The sequence below is a fragment of the Protopterus annectens genome, chromosome 6.part1 (genome assembly GCF_019279795.1).
Source record: "Protopterus annectens isolate FY-2018-M chromosome 6.part1, PAN1.0, whole genome shotgun sequence".
Lineage (NCBI taxonomy): Eukaryota > Metazoa > Chordata > Ceratodontiformes > Protopteridae > Protopterus > Protopterus annectens.
The window spans coordinates 267,277,405-267,301,844 of record NC_056738.1 but is presented as its reverse complement, the minus strand read 5'-3'; the positions used below and the strand labels follow the sequence as shown (position 1 = coordinate 267,301,844).

Here is a 24,440-nt window from a genome sequence, read left to right as displayed (position 1 = left end):
GAGGCAAGAAAAACCAAAATATTCCCCACGGGGTACTTCCACCAACTCTGATCGTCTGAAACAACGCCAACCTGCACTTTCAAAACATCTGCTTCTGGACCATGCGAGGATATGGCGTCGGTCATGCGATTTAGTACCCTGACGTACTGGCGTCCCAGTAATGCGCGCCTGACGCCGCAATAATATTACTCTGGTATTCCCAATGGTTAGGACTGCAGCAATGTGGAATGAAGAACATCAATTCCACTTCACTCATTTTCCTTTGTTTCTATATACAAACTATGCAAACAACTGCTAAAAGTCTCTAAAAGTCTCATCAGTAAAGCAATGTCCTTCATCCTAAATTCATTAAACAATCAGCATCTCTCTCTCTCTCTCTCACTCCATCTCACACCTTCTTCTAATACCTTACAATACAAGCTGACAAAATTCCTGATTATTGGAAAAATGCCATCATATCACATATACCAAATGTTTATAACTCCATTGCTCCTAAACAGTACAGTCCCATATCCAATCTACCACCACTCAGCAAAGCAGTGGAAAAATTAATCTACAGTCAGATTTTTATCTCACTTACAATTTAACAGAATCCTGTGTAATGCTCCACATGAATTCTGACCATGCTTTAATACGACAGCAAAACTCCTTCATTCAGCACTTGCAAGTCCAGTTTCTATAAAGGTGAACTTGCTGGATGTATTTGTTTACCAGCATAAAATCTTCAGTTTTGCCAATCACGATCTTCTACCATGAAAACTAGAAAACAAAGAACTTGAAACCATGGCAATCAATTAGCTGAAAAGCCAGCTCAATAAAAGGCAAACAGCCCAACGTAAAAATCACCACTGGTTACACTAAACACAACCACTCTAAAGATCAGTAAAATGTAAATGCAGATGCCAAGTGTCTATACAACAGACTCACCATGGTTGGACCAACATCCTTTGTAAATGGCAAAAGCAAATGAAACGAGAAAGGTTTTCTTCACTGAATGGTAAGAAGTGTTCCTGGTCTGGTCAGACTATAACTAATCAATAAGAGGTAGACCCTTATTGATGATTTTTAAAATCTAAAATGGTAATTAGAATTCAATTAATTGTGGGAGATGATATTTGCTTACAATTAGTATGCTTCTCATCTTTCATAAAAATAAACAAAAGTATTCTGAATGCAAAGTTAACTACAGATAATAAACAGCCTAATGAAGAGACATGAAACTATACTGAGCTTGTTAAAGACACTATTTGCTAAGCTTATATCAACCACTAATTTGATTTCTCTTGACACCATAAGTAAGGTATAATGCAACAACAAATTATTTCTAAAATGTATTAGCCTGTGAACACTTCTGAAAAGACAGTAACCACACAAATCATTTGTCTGATGTAGTGCTGCCACTGCTCTGTATAATAAAAACAAATATAAGGTATTTTACTTTAGTTTCCCTTTAAATAAAATTTGATGGTAAAACATGCATGCTGCTCAGAAGTCAAATGAGCTCACCATTCTCTAACTTTCATATTTCTATTAATTCTGTAAACCAATAAACAATGATTACTGTGGTACAGCTCTCACAAATGTATGGTGAGACAACAGCTCCAACTTAAAAATCATCTCTGCCAGGGACTTCCAAGATGGCTGCGCAATGAGTAATAGCTTAATTTCAGCTCTTCCAGTGTGAAAACAGAAACTCAGAAAACACAGTCAGTGAACTTGTCCTTTAGGGTAAAATTCAGTAACTGGCTAGTAACTGAATTACATGGATACCAGCAAAAAAATAAATCCAGAAAACCTGAAGGAAAATCAATCACAAAAGGTGAGGAGAAAGCATTACTTGGGAAGAATTCTGCAGCTGTTCAGCAAAATACACTGAAAGCTCCAGCTTTGGTGCAAGACACAGAGCTAATTAAAATAAATGAAACACTGAAGAAATATATCAAGTCAAATAATAAAAGGTTGGAAAAAAATGGAAGAAGCCTTAAACAAATATTCGGATGAGGTGATAAAGCTGCAGAAAAATCAGAGGTCCAAATGAAACAAAAAGTCTGGCTGAGTATGAGACTGCTCAAGAAGAGATGTTTAAAAAAAATAACAGAATTAGAGAGCACAGCACAAAGGGAAAACCAGAGATTTTCTCTCGTACAAGAAAAGCTGGAAGGAACAGACTGCATTAATTTTATGAAAGTGCAAATAAGCAACTAGACTGGTATTCCACACCAGGAGTTGTTAACTGAAAGGGCACATTGTATGTATGTTCCAAACCTGGCCATGAGAAAGAAACCTAGACCTTTAACAGTAAAGATACAATCCTAACAGCAGAAATAATTGATTCTGACAAAACTGTGGCAGGACAAAGTACTAAAAAGTGTGAGAAAGTAGATTGTGGAAAATGATTACTTACTGTATACCAGGCAGAAGAAAAGTAAATTTATTCCAGTAATCAGGGAATGCCATGATCCAGGCATGAGATTGAAGCTGCTATATCCAACTATTTTCAGAATATTTTTTCTGGAGGCTCAAAATCATTTTTTGATGCAGAGTATGCTAAGGATGAAATACAAAAGTCTGCTCAATAGAAAGTGAGCTATCAAACAGAAGGACATTCTGCTTCTTGTTCTTCTAGTAATAAAACACATAGAGAGACTGTTCCAGTGAACCTTTTCCAATGTTTCAAATGAGAATGCTTGAAAGACAGAAAAGTGCACAAGAGTTGACTAGAAGAGCCAGGAGTACGTTGGAAATGAGGCAGAGACTAGATTTGGGAAATGGAGTTCAACAGGAAGAAAGCCGGCATCTCAGAAACTGGTAAATAAATGTGGGATTACAAAACATTAATTGTATTTGTGAAACATGACAGAAATAGAAAAACTGGAAATACTGGACTTTTTTGACTTTGTTAAACTTCTAGGGGACTCCAAAGCATATGCCCTACTTCATGTCATTAATGTTTGGAAGAACATTCAGGAGATGGGAAGCAGAAGGAAAGAGTTAACTCACAATTAATGCTCAACCCAAAAAAGATCAAACTACTACATTTTCCCCAAATTCCTCTCATGAAAAAATAACATTTAAAGTCCTCTCTCTTAATAATACAACCACTGAAGTCAGTTCTCACAGCAAACTATTAGGGGTGATGGTGGATGATAATCTAAAATTTTACCTGCATATATAAAACTGCATAAGAAAAACTCTTTAAAATCTATGCATGCTTTACAGAGTCAAAAGCTTTCAAACTGATGCAACTGAAACTACACTTGCCACTACTTACCTCCTCCCCACTCTTCTTTATGGTGCTTCCATCCTTACTAATCTCCAGGCTTCACAACAATTAAAACTTGAACAATGCTGTAACAGAGTTGTTAAATTTGCAGCACATAGCCCTTTCAGAACCCACCACCATATAGCACTGAACACCTAAACTGGTTAGAACCATCATATCAACTAACAAATGCACAACGTATTACCAACTATAAAATTATCCAGTATCCATCTGCCTGTCCTGCACTAAAAACATTCTACACAACTATGTTCCCAGTGGGTCACTGCGATCCAGTGACCAAAAACTCCTGTCTACAAACCTAACAAATCTGCTGGGCATTGTCTCTACTTCTCTACTCATACAAGGTTGCTAAGGTCTGTAACTCCTTACATGTATCCATCAAGTCTATACCCCCCCCCCATCTTTCAAAACCACTATGAAAGACTTCCTAGCTAAACTCTGGCTCTGTTCTTGCTCAAAACCAGGATAAACTATAACTCAACATGTGAACAAGTACCTTTTTATTCCTTATACCTCATTACACAACCTTTTTCACTTACCTCCTTACTGCTATCTACTTCTCTTCCCTGACTTTATCTCTAAGTATATCATAAGCCTGTTTTTCCCTCACTTCATACTGCAATTCCTGTTTGTATTAAAATAGCTTGCCTTTAATTTCTCTACAAACTGTGTACAATTTCTCTAAATGACTATCACATACCTTGTACAGATTCTTAACCAATGTTTTATATTATGTCTAATTTGTTATAATTATTTAAACTGCAGAGGTTTTTGTTTTATATTTAAGGATTGTATAGTTATTGTTCTTAAAATGTTATGAAATAATTTGGAGCTTTTCTCCGCGGTCCTCCAATGAAAATGGGCTTCTACCCATTAGAACCTTCCTGGTAATCAAATGTCAACCAATCAATCAATAAATAATAAGGAAAACATTTTTTTGTTAACAGTAGTATTTTTATAATGCATGACATAACCTACATGCTATACATAAAGTAAAGCTTTCTCGGTTATTTTTGAGTGCAATACAGATACTAAAGTAAAGAGGTGACCCTGTTTCTTTTTCCTAACTTTCTTTCTCCTTGTTCAGTTTTAAAAAAATGCAGGCACTGCGGTGTAAAAAGAGAATAAAAGTCTGGATGAAACAGCATGATGCAAGAAAAAATGATATGTTTTTTCTTAATCTTACATGGAGGAATGACTGGATTAGGGCCCTTAGCTTGATCTAGTAACACGTTTTAAAGGGAAGCAAATAAAGAACACTGAATATAAAGTTTTCCTCTAACAAATAAATGAGTGCTTGTAGTAGAAACAACTTTCGGGTTCTAATGCTTATATGGAGACAATCTGATAAGGGGCAATAAAAACAGAATACTTCCTTCTTTCAATGGCTAGGAGATAATATTTTCTGAAAGCATTCAAATGTTTACAATCCACGTCTGTTGAGTGTGGTTGTTAGTCTGAGACAATTGTTTCTATTAAGAGGGTTAAACTTCAGTATCTGAAGATGTAAATAGTTTTATATGTTAGTATTAAGTTAATATGTTTTAAGGGTGTTATGGGGGTCTGTTTTTTGAGAGTTTTTACTAAAACAAAAAGTTTTGTAAGATGCGAGACAGGTTCAAATGGAAATGACAAAAAAACTACTGTATAACAGACCAACCTGCCAAACGTGTATGCATATAAAACAAAAGTTGACATTAGACATTTAAAAAAGCACAAAACAGGTGGAAATAACTTCTTAACATAATGACATTCTCTATATAATATTTAAATGTGAATGGTCTCACAGTTATACACGTAAAAGAAAGAGTAGTGAACTATACTAAAAAAATGCAGAGTACAAATAGTTACGCTACAGGAGACATGCTTGGAAAGAGCTGAGCACATGAATTTGATAAAGAAAGCATTTCACAATGTTTAGTTATCAGAATATGTGGGACAAATAGTGATAGAGGAGGAAAAAATATAAAAATGGTAGACATGGAGTACTAAGGGGCTACTGGCAAGAGAGGAGAATTATACTGGCATGTATTTATATTCATCTAAAACTACTACAATGGGGCTTAAGAAAATTCTGGGAGAAATAAATACCTTTCAGCAGGGAATATTACTTGAGATTGGAATTTGATTTGCAACAGTGAGGATGTAGGTGGGGGGGTTCAGAAGGGAAAATATAAAAAAAGATGGTAGTTTTTTTTGAAGAAATTTATGAAAGTATTTTGAATGGAAGATGTGAATTCATTAGTAGGAGTTGAGACTGAATTTACATATTACTCCCCAAGGTACAAAAATTGGGCTAGGCTAGACAGAAATTACACATCACAGGAACACGTGCATTTAATTGAAAGTTTTGATATGCATCCAATAACTACTCTAGATCATGCACCAATAATAACAAATAAAAACACAGGATAAATAAATAAAAATGAGACACTGGTGCTTTCCACCTATCTGTTAAAAAGAGAGGAATTTAAGGAATGGGTTATGAAAATTATTCATGAGTTATTAGGGAAGACAGAAATTTCTTCTGAAAATATAGCTAGGGAGTGGGATTAAATTAAAGTGGAGATTAAAAATAGGGTGGAAATAAAAGAAAGAGAAATGGTTAGAAGTAATAAGAATTATTTAGAGGGACTGATAAATGTTAAAGTATTGCAGTATAGGGGGAATCTCACAGAATAAGAGCAGGAGAAATTGCAAAATGCTAAATAGAAAATAAGCGAGCACCTTGATAATATGCATGAGTTTAGAAAGACTGCCATTAAGCAACTGTTTTTTTTTTTTTTACAATAACTCCAGAGCAAGAAAAACGTTTAGCACAACAACTCAGGCAACACTCGGTTTTACCAATATAAAAAGTTGAGCACTGTTGACACAGGTCAACTTCGAATGTTCTAATATTGACCCCTATTCAGCGAAAGCTGAAAATATCGAAGCAACAGAAAACCAAATTTTTTCCTACGGAAAGAATTTGGTTGTCCATTTCTGTTGCTTCAGTGTTTTCAGCGCTGTGGTGGAAAGTTACGAGTCAGGTTCAGGTAAGTGTGCGATTAAGTATGGGTTAGGTCAGTTAGGGTGTGGGTTAGGTATGTGTGCGATTGTGTGGACATGAGGGTTAGGGCGGGTTAGGCGAGTTAGGGTTAAGGTGCGGGTCAGGTAAGTGTGCGATTGTGTGGATGTGAGGGTTAGGGCGGGGTAGCTGAGTCATGGTGCGGGTGAGTGCATGATAGTGATGGACCTTAGGGTTAGGGTTTGGGTTAAGGTAAGTAGGTAGTTAGTGATGTGTGTATAGATTAGTGTAAGATTTTAGGTGCATGTGTGTGGATTGTTGCTTGTTTGGCGTGCTTGTGTTGTGTGTGTATTTTGGAATAGCAAATTTTTTCCCTAGGAAAAAGATCGCTGTGCTGTATTGTTAGATGTTTTCAGCTTTCGCTGAATAAGAGTCAATATTAGAACATTCGAAGTTTTGAAACTTCGATGTTCTAATATAGACCCGCATATACTATATACCCCTAGTTTCACAATTATATTATCCTTTTATATAAAAAGGAATGCTATTAATTTCAAATAATTCACCTGCTTGAATATATATACAAAAGGGTCAACAACTAAATTTTCTCATAACAGATTCACCAGCATTTTTGTAACTGATGTATTCTCAATTAAATCTTTAAGATTAGATCCCTTTTTGTATATAAAACAAGGTTTTTCACCCACTTTTTCTTTGATGATATGGTCATCAAATAAGATGACCCAATTCTTTTCAATAATATCTCTAATAAAAAAACTGTCAGAATTAAAGACTGAAATGAAAGCTAGGGGAAAGTTCTTGGTATTAACTTAACAAGAGATGTATCAACTGCCCCTTATTTAAAGCCAGACTTGGAATGAATATCACTCACTCCAGCAATAGCATCCAAAATAGGAGAGAAATAATGTTTTTCTCTTCTGTATCACTTCATTTTTTACATTGCCAATAAAATCCTGGAGATGACCTCTTCTAGAAAACATGCAACTTAAAAATTCACATTCTAAAGAAAATCATTAAAGGTTGTAATCATACGGGCTGTTCTAACAAACTGATCTTTTAAAACAGATTTTTTTTTACCAAGAGGGTAAAAGCTATAAAAATGTAAAAACTTACTGAAGTAGGTTGTTTTTTTTATAAATTTTAGAAATATAACATCCATGGGTGATACATTTTTCCTATAGTACATCAAGGTAATGGGTACAATTATCCCCAATTTCATAAGAAAAATTTAAAAAGGATCTAGTACTATTAAGATAGCTGGGTGGCCGCGGTGGTACAGCAGTTAACATAGCCACCTCACAGCAAGAGGTTCTCTGGTTCGATTCTCGTCTGGGGTGCCTTCTGTGCGGAGTCTGCATGTCCTCCCTGTGGTCGCGTGGGTTTCCTCCGGGTGTTCCGGTTTCCTCCCACATCCCAAAGACATGCTGTAGGTGGATTAGATACTCTAAACTGGCCGTGGTGTGACTGTGTTTGTGCCTTCTGTGGAAGGTTGGGCACCGGGCTGGCAACCCAACATCGTAAAACTCCACTGCCAATCATGAGCGGACAGGTGATCCGCTGTGGTGACCCTTAACCGGGAAAAGAAGAAGACGACTATTAAGATAGCTAATGAAATCAGCAACAGTTTCATCATATCTACAGATGATAAATATATCATCCAGACATCTTAAATAAATTTCACAAGCTTCAAATCACTCACTTTAAAAAAAAAAAAAAACGATCTTCCCATTCAAGCATGACAATATTAGCAAATAAGCCTCCACAAGTCGCATCCATGGCCACACCCCTTTGTTGAAAAAAAAAAATTTTTCAAAAAGAATATAGTTATTGTTTAAAACAATTTCTAAAATATCTTCATACATATTAATAAAATCTTGGCTAATACATTACCTACATAAAAGATCTGTGAACCAAGAAATACCAAGCTCATGCAGGATCACAGAATACAAATCTTTTACGTCTATGGTAATGAAAAAGAAGGAATGATTAAAAAGTCAATTTGTTGCAATGTTTCATGAAAACACAGGAATCAATACATCGATGTTGCTCCTTATTTAAAAGATTTTTTTAACCTGAAATCCAAAAACATAGTGAAAGGGGCGGTGATAGAGTTCCGATCATCCACAATAGGATGCATAGGTGGGTTGACCAAGTCCTTCTGTATTTTAGGAAGACCAAAAATGGTTGGAATGACGGATAATCCATAGATAAATATTTATACTCATCTAATGAAATGTGCTTTTCAAGCAACATATCCTTAAGTTGTAGCCGTATCCTCTGATATGCAATATTTAACTCATTTTTAGAAACTGGTTTCTAAGTGTCCTTGAATAACAAGCAACAAATTTGATCTAAGTAATCTTTATCATCTATAGCAACCAAACCCCCACCTTTATCTGGTTGCATAAGCCTGATATTTAGAGATTAGACCCAAAATAAAAGATCCCGTTCTTCTGAAGTTAAATTACGGACAAATCTCGTGTTCTTGGGTGGCAATATGGGTCTTAAATCTAACTCACAACTCCTTTCAAATAAAGCCAATGATGTACGTAAGGGGAGAACACATAATGGGTTTGGTAAAATGGATGTGTTAGTAGACCCATTAAAATAAATATGCAAATTTAACTTCCTGATATACAATTTTAAATCCGTTAATATGTGTGCAAATATTCGCCCTTCAGGTTGGGACAAAGGTTAACCCCTTAGAAAAAAGATTACCAATGGAAGAATCAAAGAGGCTGCAAACTAAAATTGTAAATGGTGAAATCACCACATGAATTTGTAACTAAAGAAATAGTAGCATTACCGTCACTGGCTGATGAATCCATTCTCTCTGCCTCAGATTCCCTCTCGAATTCTCCTGTTGTTGCCAATTCGATTGGTTTGTCGAGGTGTAACCACCCGATGGGATGACCATTGGTTTGGTTGAGGGAATGACTTAGATGACTGTGGATCCCACTGACTGACATAATATGATATTCATTCTGAGCCCGGGTTTGAACAAGGGGCTGTTGACACATCTTGTACTGAGTTAATTAATGCCCAGAACTTTCCTCTAGCTTTCATTTCATCCTTTAATTCTGACATTTTTATTATTAGAGATATTACTGAAAAGAACTGGGTCATCTTATTTGATGACCATATCTCCAAAGAGAAAGTGGGTGAAAAACATAATTTTATATACAAAAGGGGATCTAATCTTAAATATTTAATTGAGCATACATTAATTAAAAAAACGCTGGTGAATCTGTTATGAGAAAATATGGTTGTTTCCCCTTTTGTATACATATTCAGACATGTGAATTATTTGAAATTAATGGCATTCCTTTTTATATAAAAAAAGAAAATATAATTGCGAAACTAGGAGTATAGTATATGCAGCCCTGTGTCAATGATGTTCGGCTTTTTATATTAGTAAAACAGAGTGTAGATTATGGGATAGAATTTACGAACATCAGTATGAGATTAGAAAAAAAAACACCATTGGCTTATATCGGCATATTTATAAGCATCCTAACATTATTTTAGATTTTTCATTGTTGAAAAAGTAATTCAGAACATTAGAGGTGGGACTTTGTCTTTATATTTAGAGAAATGGAAATTGCACTGGAGTCTTTTTTCAATGCAGTAGGTTGGCCCGGACTTAATAAGTTAGCTTCTTTTGGTTGCCTTTTAAAACAAAGATCAGGAAATAGATGAATAATTGGATACTCCGGTTTGAGTTTAATATTTATTATGAACTGGACTGTTTTTTTGCTCATTGGTTGTTTTTTATGAATATTGATTAGCAGCTCGATGTTGACTAGTCCTTTTGTGTTGATTTATTCTACAGCATAATTGTGGCTTTCAAATCTTACAAGATTTGAATAATTCATATTTTCCTGATATTTATTACATTTTATCATTTGTTTTTATTATTTTATGCTTTTATTGTTTTAGTATACGTATTTAGATACTGGGATGTTTCATCATGGTGTCATGTGATTAGCCTTCAGTATTTAAATATGCATTATCTCTAATGTTCTTAAATCTGATGAAGTCCCACTTTATTTTTAAGAGATGAAAGCGCTTGTTTTCGAATAAACTTATTGTTTCTCCGAGGCCGTTGAATCCAGCTTGTCTTCTTTTTGAATTCAAGGAAAGATAATACAATGGAAAGGGGCCAATAATTTATTTGGACTGTAGGCTAGAGATTGCCTTCCCTATCAAAGATTGATATCAGAGTATAGGCAAAGAGAAAGAAATAGGGGGATTCTAAGTGAAACTTATTGTTTCTCCGAGGCCGTTGAATCCAGCTCGTCTTCTTTTTGAATTCAAGGAAAGATAATACAATGGAAAGGGGCCAATAATTTATTTGGACTGCAGGCTAGAGATTGCCTTCCCTATCAAAGATTGATATCAGAGTATAGGCAAAGAGAAAGAAATAGGGGGATTCTAAGTGAAAGACCAGCACTGACAGAGTTTTTAGCAGAATCTAGAAAAGAGCCTGTTGTAAAAAGAAAAAGGATAAGTATATAAAATACTGTATGGTAACTATATAAATCAATCAGAGGAAGTTAGAAACAATTGGGAAGATAGACTGGATAAGCAATTTACAAGGAAACAATGGAGGGATATATGCATGACTCCACGATACGCAACAAATTCTAGAAGATGTAGGCTCTTTATTTGGAAATGTTTACATGGGTATTTTATACCCTAAACAGACTCCAAAGAATTTTTCCTCAGGTAGACAGCACATGTTGGAGGAGTGATGGGGAAGAATAAACGTATTGTTTCTCCGTGGCCACTGACTCCAGCAGATAATTGGGAACATATGTTTTGGGAGTGCAATGAGTTGCCAAACTTTAAAAATTCTCTGCAGACTACTGTCAGAAATACTGGGTGGGCAAAATGGTACAACTAAGGTAACAATTTTTTGAGCTATGATACAGAACCAAAATTGCCTAAATATAGTAAGGCCTTGCTGAATCTAATGATGATGACTGCCAAAAAAGTGATTACTACAAAACAGAAATCAAAGTCTAAACCAACTGTACTACAAGTAGTGAATATTGTAACAGAGATAAAACAACTGGAAATGGGATCTTTAGAAAAGGGTAGGAGCAAATTATATAGAAAAAAAATGGGAATTGTGGGAATACATACAGAATAATGTTTTGGAGAAGGAATGAGGTTCAAAAGAAAGCAGGAGTTGTGTGAGCTATGTAATGTGTGACAATGACGGGATAGATAAGTGATGTATAATGTTTGAAACTAAAAATATGTTAATATGGTTTGTTTTCATTTATACAAATGTATGACTGCCTATGTCATAAGTGATCATTTAATAAACATGCTTCTTGTTTAAACAAATGAAAATTGTTGGAAAAATGCATACAGAAAAATGATTTGGAGAAGGAATAACGTTTAACAGAAGGCAGTCGCTGAATCACTTATATAATGTCGCTTAGATAATATGATATATAACAAAATATGTCATGTATAATGCTTGAAATGCAAACATGTTAATATGGTTTGATTGCTTTTACATAAATGTAAGCTTGCCTATGTCAACTGAAAATTCAATAACGGTCTTTAAAAAAATCAACATGGTATCCATCACGTCACTCTTTCCATTTCAGATAATACCCCTAACAAGTAGATTAGGACTATTCTTATGGCATAGCATACTTTCTTAATATGGAGCTAACTATATGTCAGCAACTGATGTCTATGTACTGACTTGGACCACTGAACTATGCAATTTTAGTGTTTAAAATAAACATTTTTTAAATTTCTGGTTTCCAATACTTTATGCAGCAAAGTCATAGCTCAGATACAAGTCTTAGTGTTCATTCTGCCTACTTTACAAAATACAGTGAAAAAAGACAGCTCATGTGTTTCATGTGTAAAAGCCAAAAACATTCACGGAATGTCATGAAGGCAGGCTATGATAACTGCCATTTGTGTGTTCCTATGAAGTAACATTAGCCTTAGTCCACTGCTCTCTAACATACCTAGAGAAAGCAGGGAGTACCTGACTAGATGCCTGCATAGAGCATTTTTATTTTAAAGCAAAAATGTAAAAACATAAAAAAATGTACTTACAAGGCAAATTGGCTTCAAGTTCTGCAACTTCTGAAACAAAAGCAAAAATTTAACAAATTATTTAAGAAGTATAGAGCACTGACTATATCACAAATAAAACCACAGGTATTCTTATTAGCAGACCTTTTAAGCCTCTTAGTAATTGCACTATATATATATATATATATATATATATATATATATATATAAGCTTACAAATCTGATCATGTGATCATGGAGATAAAAGTATTAAAAAGCACCGGTGCTTCAATTTAGGAAATCAGCAACTCGACAGATACCAATATAATTTCCTTAGTCATCTGCTTTAATGCACACATCTCTTTCCAACCTTGTAGTGTCATGATGGCACTGCATGTAATTTCAAAAGATTTTAGTGACAGATTACTGCATGAAATTCTACAAGACGAGCAGAAAACTATCTACAAGTCAACTACTGACACTGTTTGGAGGTCTACTACTTAAGCTTCGAAATACAATGTCATCTCTTTGCCAAGTCAGTCATCCAAGAAAGAATGACAGTATACAGTCAACATGGAAAGTCTGGGCTGTGGTGTCTCATCACAGCCTAAATGTATCTTTACGTAGTCACTTAAATACTATTGCTAATTAGGTGGGACCTTTACTAAAAAAGAGCAACTCCAAACACTTGCAATATTAATTATTCTACATAGTAAATTCACTGTTGTATAACACCATATCTTGTGTAATCTTACAAAACAATTGTACTTGTTGTAAATAATCTTAAAACTGTAATTGCTTATGCCTCTTACAATTTTTGTTGGTGCACTTTGGAGCTTTTCTCCCTGTGCCTCCACCAAAAATGGGTTATTGCTCTAATGGACTAACTCAGTCAAAATGGGACGAGTGAATGAATAAATAAACAATATAACAAAACACTTAAATATTTTGCAAGATAGGTTCCATAAGAGCACGAAAGCTCAACACATTAGACTTGGGTATTATGAAGCCTTCAGTCTTAGATTTCACTGTGCATTTCATTGGGAAACATCTTTAGACCACTGTCTTGTCCCATGATTTGGAGCATAAAAGAAGAGTTCTAAATGTTGCCACAATGCAAATGAGGTCATAGGGTTGGCTTAATGGTTAAGGTGTTTACCTTACAGTCACAGGGTTTGATTCTCATCCTTAGGAAGCATGGTTAGGCTTAAAAAGGCTGCTGGAGTCATTAGTCTATTAATTACCTATAAACCTTCCTGGAAGTAATATTTGATTAAATGGAAAAACAGTCCCATCATACTTCTCTCAATAGAGGTAGCAGTGGATGTAATAGAAACAAAAATATCCCTCCCTATTCAGGACCCACCACTGGAGTGGCATAAGACATAACTCCAGATGGAATACAGGGTTATTCAAGTGAACACCTATAAGGAGGAACAAAAACATATGATCAAGAGTTATACAGCTGGGAATTAAAAGTTTATACAGAAAAAACCTAAATTACTCAACCAGATACTCCAGCACACAATAATCCAGCAAGGAAACTGTTTAATGTATATTGCCGAATACATGACTATACCTAACTTTTCCTGAGGCTGTGTGATCTCGGTAAAGGGTGCAGAAGGTAAAGTCCCTCGCATGAGGGTGTGGAAGGCTTGCCCTCCAAACTCATCCAAGCTACTATTTTATCTGTGCAGACACAGCTAAAACTTCTAAACTCCATATATGTAAGCAAATGAATAATAAGGGCAAGAGTGTCAGTAAAATGAACTCTACTTTTGAGGAGCAATAAAAAAAAAACACAAAAATATTTTCTGGCTGACTGTGTAAGAAATGGCACTGTTCATACATTTGTACACATAGTGATTTCTTTAACTCAGAGGAATCAGAAATCATAAATATAAGGCTGCTAGAAGAGTTTGTGGGGTCACACTACTGGGGTATAGCCGGACAAGGAAAGTTTATTTATGAGGGTATTTTCTTGAAGATCTTAAAGCGCTGTCTTCCCCAAAAAGCTCTTAAGAAAAAAAAAATGTTTAAACAGAATCTCACTTTTATGACAAGAAAATAGCAAATGTTCAATTGCAAAATGAAATAAATTTCACTGTAATAAGCCCTTTCTAATAGAATTTAATATTTAAGTGGCCTAAGAGTTTGCAAGCATTGCAGAGTGTATATGTCATAATCAGGTACGTTTTGGTGGAAACATGTTCACAAACCACGTTTATCTAACCTCGGAACTATATGGTCTATCCTCAACAGTGCACAATACATATAATTTTTCCAGAAATAAATCAAACACACACACCTGGACATTTTGCACTCACCACAACAATAGACCTCTATGGTTTATTTACTTCATTACAGTTGTTAACTGGGATAGTCTGACTGGGTCATGCAAGATCCTTTTTAAGCCGAGTTCAAAGGAGATGAGCTCCAGTAAATTAGCACAAAATATTACAATGAATAGATCAATAACACAAGAAATATGAAATACATAAGGAGTACATACAATGGAAAAATAAATCATTAAAACAATAAAAATATACAGCAATCTTTAGATATACATTTACCAATACAAAAAACACTAGTAGAAACAGTAAAGGATTAAATATTTACTAATAGGAAGAAAAATATATTAAAGTTTACAAACAGAGAAAAAGAACAAGTGAATAAAGAAGGCAGTTGTTTAACAGGGAGAAAAAAAGAAGAAATAAAGATGAGTGGAAGAGAAGGTAGTCAATAGCAGAGATTAAATGTAAGAAGAGTAGACAGGGGAAGAGATTAAAGGCTATAAAAATGTAGAAATGCTAAAAGTAATGGGGAAAAGAAGAGCAGCAGGTGCAAGAAAGACAACTAGAAAAGGGTGCCTATCCACGTGTCCAGGAGCAAGAGCAAAGAGCAAATTCAACAGTTATTTAAATCATTTTTGACATTCTTTTTGAGAGTGCTGAAGAATGTTTGCCTGATAAACACTGGGAGGGAGTTCCATAATATGTAGATATATACGTGAAGTAGAGAGAGATTCACCATATGTACTGTAAGACTTTTTGACACAAGTAGGTAAGTATCGGCCGAGTGCAGAGGTCTGACAGGAGAGACCAATACAAGGAATTGAGGGAAGGACAGTTATTTGAGGAGTGGAGTACTTTGTGAGCAAGTTGCGTCTGTGACAGATTCAGGATTATTGGGAGTTCAAGCCAGTATACTTTTGGAACACTAAGCAATGGTGCGTAAAATCTGGCAATCTATATGAAAATTTACTGATTTTGTTGTAGCATTGCTCTATTTTTTTAATTGAGTTATGCTAATATTTGTTAGGCATGGAGAAGTACAGATGCAAATAAGCTATGTTTTTGAATGACTTAGAGTAATTTCTCTTAAGTTTATTACAATGTTCTGGCCCAAAGGTCATCTAAGAACACCAGATCATTAAATTCAGTATCAGGTACATTGTCTCCCATCCAGTGCTCAAAGCTTCTTTTAAAATGCTCAGTATTAGGGGGTAACCTGATATCAATGGATACTCTGTTCCAATGTCTTGGAATAATTTGTGTTATGATGTTTCTTCTTAAATATGTTCTGCATAATGAGGTGGCAAAATTATTATTATTATACCCATGTCTCCTACATTGCTTGAAAAAAATATTGTAAATAGCTTGTAACATTTTATGAAAAATTTTCTACACACATTATTTTTCCGCTGATATGTCTAAAGTGAAGAGAAAATAATTTTAAAGTTTGACATCTTTCTTGATATAGTAAATGTTGAACAAAAGGTATTTTTGTGAAGTTCCTTGGAACTTATTCAAGTAATGCAAGTTGTTTCCTAGTATATACACAAAATATGCTATTACATTCCAAAACAGGATGAATGTACATTTTATATAGATATAATAAACTTTCTTCATCTCATAAATATAAAGAGTCACTTATACGACCCATTAAAGAAAATGCATATTTCCTAATACTAATTACATGAGATTAACATAAAACGTTTGAGGATATATATCATTACCATTACAGGTCTTATGTAAAATAGCATTGATTAAGAACAAGCTGTGTGTTAAAACTGGCTTACCAAAACAGATTATTTTACACTTATCTGAATTAATGTCCAGGGTAACCTCTTTGGCCCAAGATGAAAAGTGATTACGAAATTCATGGCACAGAGGCTCGTTTACTATGTAATACATATAACATATCCTATCTTACAATCATCTGCACAATTTGCTCGCCAGCAGTGATGGTTAATAGGACTAGTTGACAGTACAAGGTTAAATAAAAGGTACGAACATTAGAACCCTGTGGAATATTGAGATTCAGGCATAGTTCCCACAGATCTTATAGCCATCCGCATAGAGGGTAAGAATGTGCGCCTCCCGCTTGTTTATGTACCATTACGACCGGTGTTGTCTGTCCTTATTAACAGGTGTCCTTGTTGGAGGAAGGGTTTGAATGCTCCTGACTGGGTATTCTACCGCCAGCATTTCTTTGGTTTATGTGCATGCTTAGCTGTCCTTTGAGGCCATAGGCCTTGGATAGATTTGTTCTCTATGTGTGCTCCCCATCCTCGGGTCTGAGGCGCCCCGGTGATGGTCTGCCTTGTTTTGGTTTGTTGAAAGGGCAACCCTCTGTTGACTGGCAGGCCTGGAGCCCACCACAGGAATTCCTTTGAAGGCATGGAATGATTAACATGGTTTCTAAACTGGGTGACTGTGTTGGAGACCATAATAACCCTTAGGTACCATTGTAATTTCCTCATATGCAGCCCTGGCATGGCGGTATTAGGAATTTCATGCAGGATGCCATGTGGAATCAGGGCCTGCAGGATTTTTCCTTTGCAAGCTTGAGTTTGCTTGTTTTTGTTTTTCTCTTCTGTGAGAAAGGCCATTTGGGTGGTTGTGTCCAGATCTGCACTGTTATCTCTTGGATGGTACCTAGTCTTGACTTTTGATGTTGACTCGTGTATCCCAAGGTCTGTTGTAGCAGGTGTATGGCAGGCCAAGTCCTTTAACAACTTTGTTGTCAGCAGCGCGCCCAGGAATTTAGCAATGTGCAGTTACTGATGCCAGGCATTTCGCGGAATAGGTAGGATAAGCCAGCAAGGGCAATGCTGAGAATTGGATAATGCTCTGATCCTGCAAGAAATCTGAGGTGTCTTCTGCAACTTGTCTCGAATAGGGACGCAGGCGATGCCTCCCTTGGAGATCTAGGAGTCACCAGCCAAGACTCCCTTTGCCCAACATGGGAAGAAGCTGTAGGGTCAAAGTATTTTCTAATTTTGGCACAATGAGATAAGTGTTCTAGTGAGGACAGGTCGAGAATAGGCCTCCATTGATTTTCTTTTCTTGGTACAAGGAATAGTCTGGAGTAAAACCTTGGCCTTGTTCTGAACATATGCACCTTTCTATAGCTTTCATCTGGAAGTAAATTGCTGATTTGTCTTAAAGCCTCTGCCCTCTGATTTGGTGGAAGGGTTTGGCATTCCGGGCTTTGGCAAAGTGTAGAAGCTGGAACCTGTATCCTTTGTCTATTATTTGTAGTGTCCATGTATCCTTTGTAATATAATGCCAGTTATTTGAGAATAAAGCCAGCTTTCCTCCAGCCTAAGGGTGCTTCCTCTCCAGTTGATCCCTGTGAAGGTCAGAGCAGCCTCATTGAGCCTGTCCTGGTGTAGTGGTTGTTGTTGTTAAGCTGTTGCACTACTCTGGCTGGCAGGTTGCCACTGACGACGCCTCTGTAGGAGCCCCTTCTGGATTGACCTCTGCCTCTAGGGCTCTGTTCCTGCCTCTCTGGGCTCCTGTCCCAGTCTGGAAAGGACCAATTCTAGTAGGCCAGTTTCTGCTGGAATCTCGTGGTTGAACTTGCAGGAAATCTTTTAAACTGTTTGCACAGATTTTGCCTTTTCTTCAACCTTTTTAAGATTCTCCTGGAGCAGAGAGGAGCTAAATAAATTTTTGTTTCTCCATTGGAGCATCCAGGAGTTTAGCTTTGACATGCTGTCTGGCAAAGATTGTTCCAGCCAGGCATGCCTACTTAATAACTGCCCCAGTCATAGCTGATCTACCAAAGAAGCCTCCAGTGCATCATAGCCACATTTTAAGAAATGATTACTAACCTGTTGTGTGTTGTCCAAATCCTGAAGGGATTTACGTCTAGGGGTTCAGGAGAAGAAAGCTTCCTATTCAGTTCATCTAACAAATACTCTTGGTAACTGTATCATATGAAATTGACAGTTTAATGTGCCCTGACAGAAAGAGTTGCAGAAGTGCATATTGACCTTCTTCCCCATCTCTCTAAAGCTCTGTAGACTCTCTCTCTTTCAGAGGGTAGAGGATTTTTGGCAGTACAGAACTCTTTCTGAGAAATAGTTTCTGGGTCTGCAGAATGGGCTTTATACAAATGGAAGTGAGAATCCGTGGACCCCAGTATCTGTCAGGGTTTGGCAGGGGCCATGAGGGAGAGTGTATCTGCGGGCTGTACTGGACATCATTGTCACATCATCAATTACATACAGAACAGGAGGTGGCAGCTTGGCGGGCCTATGCTGAGGCAAATGCAAAAAGGTCCTTAATCTTTTCTCTAGAATCAGAGAAATCTTGACCTTGCCATTGAAAATGCTCTCATGGAGTGTAGAGTCTCACCAAAAAAGAAAACTCTTCAGGAGGGAGGCCTAAGGATAGGATTCCTCTGCATCTGAATCCGCAAGGCGAAAGTAAGCCGTGAAGGCGAAAGCCCTTCCCTGGTGGTCTGGACAACCCAGATCCATCCGCGGAATCATCTGAGGAGTGTGTGGATCAGGAGGGGTCAGTCCTGGGCCTTTGTCCTGGAGGAGGCTTGAGAGGCCCTGTCTGGGGTGAGGTTGTGAACCCCTAATTAAGGTTAAGGTCCTCAGCAAGGCTGAGGATCTGTGAACTAGAGGAAGGCCTCTAGGGATTTGGCAGGCAAAGCTTTAGAAAGTTTAAGCAGCTTTAGCCCTTGAAAAGGCCTAATGGGACATGGAAGCAGGGGCCTAGCTCGCCCCATCGCATATTGCGAGTGTAGAATGTCCAAAGGTATGGTGCGTCTGACATTTCCTGAACACTGGTTTTGGTAGGGAAATTCTTCATCTCCAGCCGGGGCCTCTCGGGCCCTCGTGGTCGGGGCGGCGGTTTCAGAAGAAGGAATCTCTGAGGACTCGGGTTTCGGGCCGAAACTGAGGCACTCAAGCAGTAGGCCTAGCCGGTATCAGCCGGAAAACCACGGGCCGCTGAAAGTGTCGGGTCCTTTCATGCGTTTATGACCATATGCGGTCGGAGTCTCACGGCATTTTATAAGCAAAAGCGGGCTCCAAAATTCTCCTGGAACCTTCACCGGACGCAGAGTTCCTCAGTTGAAGGAAGCTAACAGGCTAAACAGGCCGAGCACGTCGTGAATCTACAGCCTAAGCAAGCGAAGGCAGTAGGAATTGGAAATCCTTTTAAGTGAGGTATTTGTTTCCTGCCAAGCAACAAACTATTATTTACACATCGGCTGAGGCAAGAAAGAGTCCCCAACGGGTAATTAGCTTTTTCAAGTCTCGTAGCTGAATTCACTGGATCTGACCGACCGGGCTTGGCGTAACAGCTTCTGCTTCGGGCACCGCGCCGCAAGAAAGGAAGAAGGCATGGTGTCGCTTTTATACCCCAGACGCCTGACGCCGGCGTGGAGGCCAGACTCCAGACTTGAATCCGGCCGACATCAAGGGCTGCTCTGAGGATAACCCATATGTTATGACTGCAGATGCATCCTTGAAGGACATGGACAGTTATTTGAGGAGTGGAGTACTTTGTGAACAAGCTGCATCTGTGACAGATTCAGGATTATTGGGAGCTCAAGCCAGTATACTTTTGGAACACTAAGCAATGGTGTGTAAAATCTGGCAATCTATATGAAAATTTACTGATTTTGTTGTAGCATTGCTCTATTTTTTTAATTGAGTTATGCTAATATTTGTTAGGCATGGAGAAGTACAGATGCAAATAAGCTATGTTTTTGAATGACTTAGAGTAATTTCTCTTAAGTTTATTACAATGTTCTGGCCCAAAGGTCATCTAAGAACACCAGCTCATTAAATTCAGTACCAGGTATGTTTTCTCCCATCCAATGCTCAAAGCTTCTTTTAAAATGCTCAGTATTAGGGGGTAACCTGATATCAATGGATACTCTGTTCCAATGTCTTGGAATAATTTGTGTTATGATGTTTCTTCTTAAATATGTTCTGCATAATGAGGTGGCAAAATTATTATTATTATACCCATGTCTCCTACATTGCTTGAAAAAAATATTGTAAATAGCTTGCAACATTTTATGAAAGATTTTCTACACACATTATTTTTCCGCTGATATGTCTAAAGTGAAGAGAAAATAATTTTAAAGTTTGACATCTTGCTTGATACAGTAAATGTTGAACAAAAGGTATTTTTGTGAAGTTCCTTGGAACTTATTCAAGTAATGCAAGTTGTTTCCTAGTATATACACAAAATATGCTATTACATTCCAAAACAGGATGAATGTACATTTTATAAAGATATAATAAACTTTCTTCATCTCATAAATATAAAGATTCACTTATACGACCCATTAAAGAAAATGCATATTTCCTAATACTAATTACATGAGATTAACATAAAACGTTTGAGGATATATATCATTATCATTACAGGTCTTATGTAAAATAGGATTGATTAAGAACAAGCTGTGTGTTAAAACTGGCTTACCAAAACAGATTATTTTACACTTATCTGAATTAATGTTCAGGGTAACCTCTTTGGCCCAAGATGAAAAGTGATTAAGAAATTCATATACTGGCACAGAGGCTCGTTTACTATGTAATACATATAACATATCCTATCTTACAATCATCTGCATAATTTGCTCGCCAGCAGTGATGGTTAATAGGACTAGTTGACAGTACAAGGTTAAATAAAAAGGTGGCCGAACACAGAACCCTGTGGAATTCCAGACAGTAGAGGAAGATATTTAGATGTCCTATTACCATTATACACTGTAAATGTCCAGACCACCAACAAATAATCCAATTGTTCAGAAATGAGTTATAGCTACAGTTCTTCACTCTGCTTATAATGCAGCTATAACAAAAAGTATCGAAGGCTTTGGCTAAATCAATGCAATGAACATTAAATGTAAATGAATGACCAAATCCCAAAGTAACTTGGTCATAAAACTACAATAGATTTGTTAATTTGGATATACCAAAGCAGAGCACATGTTGGTATAAAATCAGAGTGACCAATACCGTTATATGAATTCAGAAATAATTTCAATAATGCCTGTTCATAGCATTTATATAAAACTGATGCCAGAATTATAGGCTTATAATTCCATGGGTCCATCTTGTCTCCTTTTTCATAAATTGGAAAAAGTGATGAAATTACTGACTTATTCAAAAACAAAGCCACTATACAATTGAGTAACCTTGAGTTGGAACTGTGCTAATGAAGTCAAAAGAAGGCAAAACCATGTATGTCCACAGCTAGTGGGGGTTTGGCTTTATTGGCCTGAATGTATCCATTAAGACTTAAAAAGAAAAAGACAAAAGTTAAAAAGCCATGGGAATTCAGAAGCCATATAGCTGAAACACAATGTCCTTAAGGGGTTATTTGCATATATCCCATTAGCCTCTATTACTGGAGGTTAAAGGTATCATACAGTGAAAATTCTACCTTTTCTATTTTTTCATGTAGTTTTTTTACTAACTGGTTTGTCTGTGTGGTCTTTTTACTCTTTGGTTTGAATACGAGTTGTAACTTGAGCACAAAACTGGTAGAAGATTGTCTTTTAAGCAATGAATCAACATCACTATATATTATCTTTGCCCATGGCAGTTTTACCTGTTTTTTACAGCTATAGAAACTGAATTAGTGTTCATTAGGGGACAGTTCACATTTGATGTACTTATTAACTCACAAGTGGTAGGAGTATCCAGGGTTTGTGCTGACTTGAAGGAAAATTTGTTCAACTCTGCTATCCTGTAAGGATCCAATATTATAGTTCCATTTATAAAAATGGATGAATTACAGTAAATGCTAGTAGTGAATGAGGTAATATATTTATAGAAACATTTTTTATTAACTTCTGAAAATGAAAAATATGCTTTGTACTTAAATTTTTTTTTTTTTTAACTGATACTTGCAGTAAAGTGTGAGGAAAAAAGCAAAATATTCCATACAGTAAACATACTTTTAAATGTTTTTTTAATATGTTTTGGAGATGCATGTGAAATTTTAGTTGATCATCTACGGTAATACTTAGCAGTTCAGTTTGTGGGGCAACTTCAAGTTTAACGCTTTTGCTGGATAGACTAAAGTCCGACTGATGATCTGTTTGAGAATTCAGAATTATGATCAAAAGTTTGTTTTTATTAGGTTCCAGGATAATTGAGAATGCAAATTCAATGGAGGTGAAAGCCTCTTGAGTAACAGTTTCTACTGTGGATAAATAGGAAGCACAACAGATTAGGGCAGCATCCCTGGCATACTGACGGAGAATGGAATGAGATGAGGCAGTGGAAAGATTTACGGGAAGATTAAATACTAGGTGTTGCATAACACAACCATGTCGATTGCCAGTAGCTTCTGGCAGGAAGGAAGAGGAGGATGAAAACCATTTTACTGCCTAAGTGTAATTAGAGAGTTGGAAAACCAGTTGAGACTTGAAGGGGAAAAGTTACTGAAGAAAGTGTGTGAAGTAGTCTTGGATGGCAGATATCAAAAGCATTAAAAAGATCTATTAAATGGAAGAGATGAGTTTATTTTCATTTCTTTTTTGATACACCTTTAATCATCTCACCTTGCAAATTTCACCCCTCCACTGCTAGGGCAGAGGAATCAAGGTGATTGTTGCTGTTAGGGTGTTGACGAGAATAAAGAGACTGCCCAGGAACAGCCTAGAGCTGGAGAAGCACTAGACTAGATGTGCCCAACATACACACTATATATCCTAAATGGAGTAGAGACAACACATCTGCAGACTGGTTTCACTGAACCGCTATGGTCCACTGGAAGACTGGACAAACACTGCATGTAGAATCAGAAAATAATTCAATAAGGAGGTGAAAGCCCAATCAGCAATTGGGAACTCTGGTAAAAAAAAAAAAAAAAAAAAAAAAGACCTCTACAGTATAATGAAGCTTGGAGCCATTGAAGAGTGCTGTATTCATGATGAGTGGTGAAACAGATATGGTAAGGCAAAGGCAAACTGGTCCACACAAAATAAAAACTGTAATAACATTTTACAACACTTGCTACCACTTCAGAACAGCTTTTATTTGTAACCTATATTTAGCCAATCGTTTGACATATCTGGGATATAATTTATGTATTTATTTGTTTGTTTACATTTATCGGTAGCGTCCAAGTGGGACAGGAGCCCACTGTCAGCAGAGACACGGGGAGAAAATCTCCAACAAGTAATTGACAGAAAAGCAACAGTGGAAAAATACAGCAGAGTATCACATACATGGCACAAATACAGAAATATTTGATTAAAAGTTGCAAGGAGGCTAGTTCACAATATGCAAGCAAGTATACAAACAATAACAAGAATAAAAACTTTTTTTACATAGTTGTTAGGTTAAAAGAAGAGAAACAATGGAACTAAGAGCATTCATTTTCAGCCTACATCACTTGTATGTTTTTATTATACATTTATTTCCACAAAAGCAATACTCCTGCTTAGAACAGTAAAAACACATATAAAAGAATAAGCTAGATCAGTTTTCTTCATTTGGGCTATTTTGCAGTTTATTACTGCAAGTGAAGTTTGACCCGGTAGGATCAGCTGGCTGTCCATAGGGTTGAAATTTGGTAAACTCTAGCCCTTTAGCCAACTAATACAGTAATGTAAAGTAACCAACCTGTGGTGCCTTCAGGTAAATGCTTGATGTTAGTCAAGCAAAAAAGATATCATGCCCACTCAGCTGAAGACAACTATTACTGTGGGCACCGCTACTGGATTAAAATCAACCTTCAATGGACCGGTCAATATAAAGTCTGATGGTCAGTTATCAAAAAAGAAAGACCTGCCCAACACAGG

The 24,440-nt window shown here is 36.6% G+C and overlaps 1 protein-coding gene across 2 annotated transcripts in view; it reads right to left on the bottom strand.

The window, feature by feature from the left end:
* UBE2F (ubiquitin conjugating enzyme E2 F (putative)) overlaps positions 1-24,440 on the bottom strand; it is a 2,002,640-nt gene that overhangs the window by 1,530,658 nt on the left and 447,542 nt on the right. For both annotated transcript variants that reach the window (XM_044075697.1, XM_044075696.1), the window contains one exon: positions 12,405-12,434. In XM_044075697.1, coding sequence (XP_043931632.1) covers positions 12,405-12,434 — 30 coding nt within the window. The remainder of the gene's footprint in view (positions 1-12,404; positions 12,435-24,440) is intronic.